General features: G+C 36.3%; 1 protein-coding gene across 1 annotated transcript; it reads left to right on the top strand.

Annotated features, from left to right (window-relative positions):
- Nucleotides 1-5,990: 5,990 nt before the first annotated feature.
- On the top strand, nt 5,991-7,859 carry LOC121747057 (nudix hydrolase 18, mitochondrial-like). Its single transcript, XM_042141039.1, has 5 exons — nt 5,991-6,439; nt 6,618-6,738; nt 6,854-6,937; nt 7,036-7,164; nt 7,285-7,859. Exons 1-5 carry the CDS (start codon nt 6,354-6,356, stop codon nt 7,501-7,503), a joined length of 639 nt encoding a protein of 212 aa, XP_041996973.1. The 5' UTR covers nt 5,991-6,353; the 3' UTR covers nt 7,504-7,859.
- The last annotated feature ends 3,475 nt before the right edge of the window (nt 7,860-11,334 follow it).

Genomic DNA, 11,334 nt, shown 5'->3' with positions numbered 1-11,334 from the left:
CCGCTACCCGACACCGAAGAAGAAGAAGAAGACATTCTTCTTACTTTTTGAAAGTGAAGAAAGTCTGAAGAAGCTCTGGAAAGCGGAAGAAAATTTCTCGAGAAAGAGAGAGTATAGAAGACGCAACAGCAAAGGTGTTCAAATGAGGAAGAAAGAGCATATTTATCAGATTCGGCGAAGATTTCAAAATCGTTGCACCGTTTCGAATCCCACCTTTTCAGGATTCAACGGCCGGATTTTACTGTCGCATTTAATGCAGTCACATGCAAGGCACGTCCCCTGACGTCAGCCTCCCCCGTACCTTTATCCAGAATGCCGAAGTGACTCGCTTCGCCGAAGTGATTCACTTCGTCTTGCGGGGGGGGTAGTGATGGGGTACGAACTAAACAAGCCCAACAGCAGTGACGGCCCATCAGCCCAAAGCCCAAGGAAGAGTATGAGTTCGGCATTACCAAAGAGTTCGGAGGAGTTCGGCATTACCAAAGAGTTCGGCCTCAGCCTACAGCTCGGTAAAAGCCAACCAATCAAGCTCTGCTCTCAGGTCGGCATCAAGCTCTACTCTCAGATCGGCAACCAAAGCAGTTCGGTCTCAGTATTCGACCGAACAAGGAGTTAGTGGACCCAGGCAGGATTTCCACAACTTCCAACACACCCACTACCACGTGGCGTCAACTCAGGCCACGATCTTAGGCCATGACCTACACGACCTCCACGACCTAGAGTGATGATGTAAGCCACGATCTTAGTTCAATGTATAAATAGAACTTAGATCTGATAGAAAAGGGTTAGAATCTCTCTAGAGAAATAATCATATAGCAAGTCTGTGTTGTAAGCTGTAATTCGCAGATCAAGCAATACAAACCTGCCCCCATTTCTCCCCGTGGACGTAGATTTACCTCAGTAAATCGAACCACGTAAAATTCTCTGTGTCGTAATTTATTTTTACGAGCATTTATCATCATCAAAAATTCGCGGAATCATCAGTAAACAATTTGTTGCGTAAGTGGGTAATATTCTAAGCCTTTCTGTGGCAATGGAATTATTCTAATCTCTAATCATCCATTTTGGAATAAATGCCAAAAAAAGAAGAAAAACATTAAAAAAAATAGGAAAGTGAGATAATTCAAGATACTAGAAATAAAGAAATGAGTGGCAAACACGACGTGGCCACGGTCCCAATAAAATTAATAAAAACGTTTTCAAAAGCATCCGTTGCACCGAGTCCCACGCGCGTGGCCTGACTTTGAATTTTAACCCCCAACCAACAACTAGTTCTACTTGGTCTACTCAATTTTAAATATAAAATTAAAATGTTATAATTGTAAAATGGTCCCTTAGCTATTCCAAAACGACACTTTGCCAAGATTTTTCATTTATAAATTGGATCTAGATGTAGGGACTTTAATACACACGCCAATTAGCATGCATGTTTTAATTTTATTAAGTAGTATTAAAAGTATATGTATTTAACATGACACACTTCCCTATATCGGATGGAATATGGCCTTAATTCAACGCCCATAAATTACTATATTACGTTTGCATGGAAATACAATGCGTCAAAATGTAATATTGCTCGTTCCCTCCATTCAGAATATATTGACCAATTAATGAAAACTGATTGTTAATTGATGTATATTATGAATTTATAATTAGATTAACGCCAAGAAGGTCCATTTAGATGTATAGAGACTAATTAATTGGGATCGTTTGAGTTTTGACTCTTGGTACTTGGATTCGAGGATGACATGATATCCACACTTATTTACTATCCAAAACAAATTTTAGAGAACTGGAGTGTCATCAGAGATTGAGAGGGTTGAAACCAAGTTTAGCGATTAGGAGTACAATATATAAGTGCGAGGAGCAAGTTGATCCCATCTCTCACCGACTTTGTTCATGGTTGACGTTGAGCTGGTGATGTCTTTCCTCTTGTTCTGCTTTCATTATCTGCTTGTCGTTCACCTGAATTTTGGTTGGTGTTTACTGTTTAGTGCCTCCTCAACCGTCTCTCGACTCTTCTCTTGGGATGTGAGCTATCTATTTTCTTCGGTATGTTTTGATTAGTCTAGTTGTAAGCTTATGAACCTTATGTTTTTTGTTAGCCTTGCATGAGGTTTGTTGGTGTTTTTGTTGTCGTTTCATTTATTTTGCTTCTTGTTTTGGACTCTTCCTCACCACCTCAGTGGTATGAGATTTTTAGTATAATCGAAAAAAATTACAAGTAAATCAAATTGTTTCAGATTTGTATAAAAAGTCACCACAATACTTTTTTGACGTGGATCACATATTGTAGTATAGTTCAATATACTAAAAACTAGAAAACATACCAAACTATGTATATACTACAATACATTTCAGGTGCAAAGTTGAGAAATAGATTGGCATGTGGTTTGTTTTCTGTTAATTTGCAAGTGATGCACATGGACATGTCCTTCTCTTTATGTAGACAAGATTACAAAGTTTAAAGTAATACACAATCTTATTTTTCTATATGTGAGCTTTACCAAAGTCTCGGGATTCTATTTTGTTGCAATAATTCACAGATCTCACTTCTTTTTATTTATTTTATTCACATGCAGGAATCAGGATGATATTAGGCGTCTCGTAATGACCTAGTAACCCATTCAAAATCCTCCAATATTATACTCCTATATAACAAATAAATTAAGAAACAATTAATTAGATCACCCAATCATTATAGCTACAAACAATTATTTTTGTTAATTGCGTGAAGTAACAAGCTTGCCAAGCCAAGTATGAACATTATAATCTGTACACAATAATTTGAAACACAACCGACTATATATCATGATTTGAAGAAAATATTCAAGCTTTGTGTGAAATTAAATAAAAAAAATAGTAGTGGTGGAATCGTGGTTTCATAATCAAAACCCAGTTTTAGTCAAAGTATTCTTAATTTGATTCCCCTAGTTACAAAATATTGGTTGTTTGTGCAAATTAGTTGACTCTGCTATATTATTCTAAATAAGAGTGCAGATGATATATGTGCATGTTACACGGATTCTCTCTGCAATGATTATTTCGGCTCTAACCAACAATTAGGTTTAGGAATGTGCTAATTTTATAATCACATAAAATTAATATATGATGTTTTAAAATAACATTCAAGATCTAGGGTAGTAAATGATGTTCTTTCACGAAATTTCACTTACATTTCTTCTTCTTCTTCCTATAGTAAAAGCACTTTTGTATCGGAATTGAGGTTAGGGCCGGCTAAATATACTGAAATATCGTACCGAAAATACCGAATTTGTAGTATACCGCAAGTTGGGTTATGGTATGATATCTTACCGATATATATTGGTACGGTAAAGGTATAGATTTTCGTATGCCGCGGTATACCGCATGCATAGTATTTGCCAAAATTTTGGTATATGTATTGTTTTTATAAATTATTTAAAAAATGTTGAAAAGTTAAAATCCCTAACCCTACTTTCACATTTTAGTTCATCTGCCCCCAACCCCAAACACACTGACGCAGAGATGCAAATCCAGTCCACTGTAGTTTGATTGTTGAAGTTTTGTTGATTTGAATTTTTTGAATAAGATTTGATCGTAGTGTAGTTTTAATATTTTGGACATTATTAAATAGGTGATATTTTATTTTATATATTTGGCTATAAAATAGGAATTTTTTGGTATGAAACACAAGTATAACGGTATGTCATACCTTATTTTGGTATATTGTACTCGGTATGTCATACATCATTTCGGTATACCGTAAAAGTGCGGTATACGGAAATAGGGTATGATATACCGCATAAACGGTATGATAACGGTATCGGAAATTATCATACCGAATGTGGTATACCGAAAAATTCGGTATGATATATGTATGACATTTTCTCATACCGCAATTTGCGGTACGGTATACTGTATGACATTCTCGGTGCGGTATACCGTAACGTGCCACCCCTAATTGAGGTATTGAAGTAAATAAAATAATTTCTAAATGAATAATATAAAGATGAACAAAATCGGTACTAGAAACAATTTTTTGAGTGATTCTATTAGACTACATTAAGTGGCTAACTATGATTCTGGATTACATAAAAGATCGTCTCGAGTTCTCTTCAAAATTATACCTAGGAGTAGTTTTTTTTTTTACTATTATGACTTCACTAAATATTTATTACTAATATATATTATGGTACATATGTTTTCTCTGGATAATATTATCATTGAACTAAGAAATTGAAACGATGTAGTAAGTTATATATATATGCCTATGGGTCAATCATTTGCATATTTTAACATAGTTAATAGTATTATGATTTTTGAAACGAATTAAGAGACAATATAATTAATTAATTATTGAATAACAATAAAAGTTGATAATATTACTTAGTTACTAATACTATAGTGTATGCACAAATAATAGTAATTCATATATGGAGTACTATCTGGTTCAAGCTTTTATCTGCACACAAAATTGGTTGCATGAATATTCTGGTGGCAAGATTTTATTTTTGTTATATAATTATAAATTATCAAAATATATTACGTTTTATCTTACTTTATCCACACTCTATTTAATTCACAAAACAACCTTCAGAGTTTTTTATGCCAAATAATTAAAAAAATATTTCATTTAGAATGCCACAGAGATAGTGGAGTATATTTTAATATTGTATTTTTAATAGATAATGAAGAGTTTGAAGACTATATATGAGCACAATGAAAAATAATTAGTATGATTAACTCACAACTCGAGAAGAATTGGCCTATAATCTGATGGACTGATTTGATTTACATTACTAATCGGATGTAATTATCCATGCACTCTGCTTGTTTGTACTGTGGTTCTATTTGTCAGTTTGTAATTTGCATAACTAAGTATTATTGATATTTCAAGATTTATGAATAGAATATAGTAATCCATCTACTCACAATATATTGTGAGTCGCTTTTTTACTATTTTAGTTAGTCCCATAGTAAAAGTTGTGTAATTTTTATTATAAATAATAGTAGGTCTTATATTCTGTTAATTCATAATTTTATTTATAGAATTATAAAAAATGAAACTTGTATTTTACTAAATTCTTTTAACGTTATCTTTAAAATCTGTAAAAGAGTATACAATCGTATTGTCTATTTGGGGCGGAGGGGATAATTACAAAAGAATTGAAGGATCGCATAGTAAAATGGAAAGTTAATAATTCCACGTCGCCATCGCACACGTGTCAATGCAGGAGTGGTTTCTCGAACTCAGTCGACTTTTCTGGCATCCTTCGACAGCAATGGCAGGCGCGTCCATACTACTATACTAGGTTTAATTATTCGTAATCAAACAGTACTCATTAGAATGTAATGAGTTGATAATAGTAATTAAAATAGTAGGAGTATATCAATTATTCATTCAAACCCCCTTCTGTATATATTCCTATAATTTACTTTTATTTTACATGTTAATGCATAAGATGAAACCCATAATATTTATAAAAAGAATTGCAATTTTATAGTCGTCATAGTACTTACTACAATATAGACTTGATTTCCATCACAAAATTAAAAGTTTATTGGTTTAGTAGTAGTACATGTATTTTCATGTCATAGTATATACTATAGTACTATAATAAAATATGATTATATATTTTATCATAATATACTAAATCTTATAGTAATATTCAAGTATTTAAATTGAATAACGTATATACTTTATCCGCTCAAATTACTTGAGTTATGTAGTATCATTTTGAGCTATATTATGTTAATTAATTTACTACCATAGCGAAAAAAAGACATCTCTTTTCACACACTTTATTTCTTCGTATGAGTACTCTATTTTTATCAAATATACTAAACACAATATATGTAACCAAATGTTTTGGTTTATAAGTCCAAATGAATTGGACCCCCTAATAAAGTTTAAGGCTTATAACCCCCCCCCCCCCCCCCAACCCACCTGCCCACCCACCCTACCCCACCATTGTAGTACAAAAGGTCTATATAATCAGTGGATGAACAACTCCAACCATTTCAGTTATCCACAATAACCTTCAATTATTGCCTTCCATTTGTCGTCTCTCAACAACAAGAAGCAGAAGCATCAATTTTTGTTTGCAATTATTTCTCAAGAATCAATTACCAGTTTCCAATTTTTAATTCTTGGATATAGGAAATCATCGACGCAGATTGTTGCCATTGCCTATTTTTCTGGAGCCAATCGCAACTGTTTTTAACCGAATTTTACCCTTCTTTTACTTACTGAGCCTTCTGATTTCGTTGGAGGGAGTTTCTTTTCTCCCGGGGAAAAAAGATTCATTTTTTCGCTTATTTCTAAATCATTATCCCCAATAAACAAGGGTTTCCACTTCCGTCTGTTAATCATGCAAATTAAGAAGCTTGTTGCCATGCCATCTCGCACCGGGAGGCATTTGCAGCGCTATAATAAGGGATTTCGTCAGGTTGTTGGGTACGTATCTCATCTCCTCCTTGATTCTCAATTTCTTCTTTAGATTTGGGGATTTTTTTTATCTGTATTGTTCATCAACTGTTTGTTGAATCGCCACCGTGGCGTATTTTTTTTATTAAAATAGTTTATTTATGGAATTGCGCCTAATATTTCATCCTGTTTCTGCAAATTTATGCAGATGTATTCCATATAGAATCAGAGACACCAAAAAAACTCATTCCATCGATGATATCACACTCGATGATTTGGAGATCCTTTTGATCAGCTCTCAAAAGAGTGCAAGACTTATGTTCCCTAAGGTAAAAATTGATGAACATCTCAATTCTTTTTTTTTAAAAACCGATAATCACGACATCAAAGTATATAATTGATCCTTGGTCTAAGCATTGTTCAATTTGCAATTAAATTCATCAGGGTGGATGGGAACTCGATGAAGATATCGAACTGGCAGCTTCACGAGAGACCTTAGAGGAAGCCGGCGTAGTTGGCCTTCTAGGGGTAAGTTCTTGGATTATCTCTCTTGTGTTAGGGCCAATAATTGTATTCACACCTCTAGATTCATCATCTAAAGTTCTTTCACTTTTCTATTACTGCAGGAAAAATTGGGTGAATGGATTTTCAAGAGCAAAAGCCAAGAGAAGTATCATGAGGGATCCATGTTTCCCTTGTATGTCACCGAGGAATTGGAAGTATGGCCAGAGAAAAGCCTTCGCCATCGAGTTTGGGTATGCCCTTAAGCTCCTTCACTCATCTATCTCCAACCTTTAACTGAAAAATGCAAGCTTTTGCGAATATGATGTTTTATGGTACTAGTTCTGATGTTGGATCGTATCATTTTCTTGCAGATGACTGTGAATGAAGCTCGGGAAGCTTGTGCGGCCGTGTGGATGAAAGAAGCTTTGGATGAATTTGTTTGTCAGTTCACTTGTCAATCAAGAGAAGTAGAGGTTGATGAAGTCCCTCTAACATCTTGTTTATTAACATCGTGTGGCAGCGAAGACTTAAGCTTCGCCATTGGAGCAAAAACTGCTGACAAAGAAGTTGATTGCTACTTAATCAGTTGAGAAATTAAGTTGCTCTATTTTTTCTCCAAAATGGAGCTGCTTGAAGATGAGAGTTTAACTAGATAGGCAAAAGTGTACAAATTGGTCACCTTGATTATTCATTCATGGAAGCCCCGTTGATTCTTCAAGCGGTTGTGTTTTCTAAGTTTTTGGGAAATTAGGGGCATAATCATCAATCAACTTCTTTGTCTGTAAATGAGATCTTTGATGAGAGATTGTGGTATCATGGATATAGAGCTAGGTCACTGTATTATTAAATCGATGTCCAATTAACCGGTATATACTATCAGAAATCCTTTGTACATGCACTTTGATTGATAAATTTTAACTCGTGTGTTGGGGATTTTATTTGTGCACTCTTATCTCTTTCATCAACATGTATTTGTTTCTCTTTTGTTACCCAAGAAACAAGATTAATGTGAAGGGGTCAACTGAGATCTGGATTGTTTTGATTTTTAGTGATTATATTTAATACTAGTGAAGTATATATGTAAAGAGGTGATGAGGCTTTGAAAATGATATTGCTCCCCAACAACTACGTCTCCTTCATAAATTTATGCAAAAATGATGCCAAAAACATAATGACTTGTGAACAGTTTTAACCTACTACTCCACTAACTATATGTATACATTTGCTGCAAAATTAAAAGGTAGATGTAGTATTGAAATAATTTTTTAACAATGTGTTGAAAAATAATGAGCTTTAATTTGATTAGCAATCAATCAATGATCTCACCATATATATCATACCATCTGTCCACTAACTATATGTATACATTCACCAACTTATTGATCAGTTAATTATAAACAAGACATGACTATCTTGGTAAGTATGATCCTATATGATAGATTTTAAAGTGTGCAACAATGGTAGAAAATACAAGTGACTTGATACATGATATTAATCATTTAATTTTTGTGTAGCTACCAAAATGACTATTGAAAATTTTGCCCCATATTAATATTATTGCTACATTTGGCGTTTAAGGTAGCACATAACTTATAAGGTATCGAAATATAAAAATACCATTTGCAATAGAATCCCACTTGTATATTGGGTGGTTGTGGAAAAATTTACAAGTTGCATATGTATGAGATTTTTAACTGATATTAAGTGTAGTTTTCTATTTTGCATTTGTTTGTTATAAAAACTTTTTGTCTGCATCAGTGTAGTTTTCCAAATTATCAACTGTGAGCTCAGCACTCAATAAAATACATACTTACATTTTTGTTTGTTGTTGTGTAGTTTTCCAAATTATCTGCGTGTCAGTACTAAATTTTATCTACAACTATATATAAGTGAGCTCAGCACTCAATAAATTACATAAGATGAGTAAATTAAAGGAGATTCATTGACTAAGACGTCCTGCCAATAAACCGTATGATAAAATAGAAGCACAAAAATCTCCTTTCAGTTTTAAGAGGCCACTGGTTTTATGTCCATTTCGTATCCCATTTTTTGTTCGTTTTTTCCCAATACAATGCAATGTAATACTCCGTCGTCCTCTATTAATTGTTCACTTTTATCATTTTCGTTCGTCCCCCATTAATTGTCCACTTTCATTTTTTACCATAAATGGTAAGTAAGCCCTACTTACTCATTTTACTCACATTTTATTACTATAAAACTAATTTATATAAGTGAGACTCATATTCTACTAACTTTTTCTTTATATTTATTAAAATCCGTGCCAGAATCAAAGTAGACAATTATTAGGGGACGGAGGGAGTAAGAGTGTCCACTATAAGGCGGACACCCCAATAGCCCCGCCCCCTTTTTTGTCCACAGCCCCACTTTTTTTGTCCACAACCCCAAAAATTTGTTTCCGCCACTATGGTGGACACTTCCAATAGCCCCAATCTTTTTTTCATTTGTGTTAATTCAATTATAATTAAATTTATCGGACTATACGTAATTAGAAGAAAACGGCTATACGTGAAGAAATTAAAATTAAACACTAAATTTTTGTCGTATTAAAGTACAGAAAAAATTATACAACGAAAATTTAATCTAGTGCAAATCACAAAGGTGTTCACACTGCGCCGCCTCCCCTACGTGGCCAAACTTCTTCAATCAAATCAGCCTGGAGTGTGGTATGTGATGTGTCCTGCGCATATCAGTAAAACGTTGGATCAAATATTCATTGCTCTGTGGTACGCCCATCTGGATCGGCGCGGAGGCAACACTGTGAATTGTATTTGCGCTCTCTTCCGGTGCCCAGCGCTCTGCCGCAAATCCTTCATCTTCTATTATCATATTATGCAATATGATATATGCTAACATAATATTCGCGACATTATCTTCGTGTCAAACTCGTGGCGAGCACCGTATAATGGCGAATTAGAGGACACCAAAAGCCCGCTCAACATACTTCCTAGCACCCTCTTGTTTGCGCGCAAAATATTATTTCTTCGGTCCAACCGGTTGGCGAATTGTCTTGACGAATATGGGCCACCGCGGATATATCCCATACTGTATTGCGTGCCGTTGGCTACGAAGCTGATTTCTGGACCCTCCCCCCGGCACTCATCGTTGAAGAGCGGCGATGGCTGAAGAACATTAATGTCGTGGTTCGAACCTGCCACACCGAAATACGCATGCCAGATCCGCAAACGGTAGTCAGCAACGGCTTCCAGAATCATCGATGGATGTTTGCTTTTGAATCCATTTGTGAACTGGCCTTTCCAGGCCACGGGGCAGTTCCTCCACTCCCAATGCATGCAATCGATGCTTCCTAACATTCCTGGGAACCCGTGGATCGAACCGTACATATCCAGCAGTCTCTGACACTCATCAGGGGTGGGCTTCCGTAGGAACTCCCTACCAAAAATTTCCCGGATCCCTTTACAAAACTGCCTAAGCACCGTTAGGCTAGTCGTCTCACCCATCTGTAGGTATTCATCGAACATATCGGATGGTCTGGCGTAGGCAAGCTGCCGGATTGCAGCGGTGCACTTCTGATGCGTAGACAGCCCGATCCGGCCAGCGCAATCACGCCGGAGGGTGAAGCACCAGTAACGCTCCGCCAAATTCATCGCTATATGGTTGAAGAGCTGTTACGACATTCTGAATCGCCAGCGGAAAATCTCGGGTGGATAACAGGGGTTATCCACAAAGTAATCAGCCATTAGACGCTGGCGCGCACCGAGGTGATCTCGTTGGATGGTCCGCCGATGAGTAGTCGCACGAGGGATCGCGGCCTCCGCCTCCCCCGCCAAGCGCGCCGCATCCTCCTGGGCGGCCTGGTGTTGCACCTCTTGAATCAGAGAATTCCACGCGTCATTCCACAAATTGTCCATTTCAGTCCACAAATTCTAGTGAGAGAAAGTTTGAGTGATAAAGAGTTGGAATGGTGTGAAAATAATTAATGGAATGAGGTGTATTTATAGGTGAATTAAATTGAATTTAAAAAAAATATTATTTTTCGCATCTGGACTGGCGCACCGGGCACCGCCCCACTATAGCCGGCGCGCCTATTCGCCGCGTCCGCCCCGGACCGACGCGTCCTCGCCCCGAAGGCGCCGGATGACAGTCCGCCCCGGAAATGTCGTCCGCCTCGGGGCGGACGTGCTCCCCACTATAGATAGCCCCGAGATCGCCCCGGTCGGGGCTATAGCCGTGCCTGGCTTATAGTGGACACCCTAAAGGATATTGTAACGACCCCGCCAGAAGTAAAAATCACTCCTAATTCATGTCTATGCACCGACGATCACTCATTACATATTCTATACGTTATAGACATAATTTGTTTAATGTAGTTTTGTTGTAATTATCCACACATTGAAGTATAATTTTAGTGAATAGTACATCGAATAAATGAGGTAAAAATA

The sequence above is a fragment of the Salvia splendens genome, chromosome 9 (genome assembly GCF_004379255.2).
Source record: "Salvia splendens isolate huo1 chromosome 9, SspV2, whole genome shotgun sequence".
Taxonomy (NCBI): Eukaryota; Viridiplantae; Streptophyta; class Magnoliopsida; order Lamiales; family Lamiaceae; genus Salvia; species Salvia splendens.
Note: the sequence above shows the minus strand (reverse complement) of the source record. Positions and strands in the feature narration are given on the sequence as shown.

Bases quoted from the DNA above. Each gene is read 5' to 3' on its own strand.
- LOC121747057 (XM_042141039.1), top strand. From the start codon at position 6,354: ATGCAAATTAAGAAGCTTGTTGCCATGCCATCTCGCACCGGGAGGCAT. The intron at 6,739-6,853 runs GTAAAAATTGAT...TAAATTCATCAG, and splicing joins CAAGACTTATGTTCCCTAAG to GGTGGATGGGAACTCGATGA. The intron at 7,165-7,284 runs GTATGCCCTTAA...ATTTTCTTGCAG, and splicing joins GCCTTCGCCATCGAGTTTGG to ATGACTGTGAATGAAGCTCG.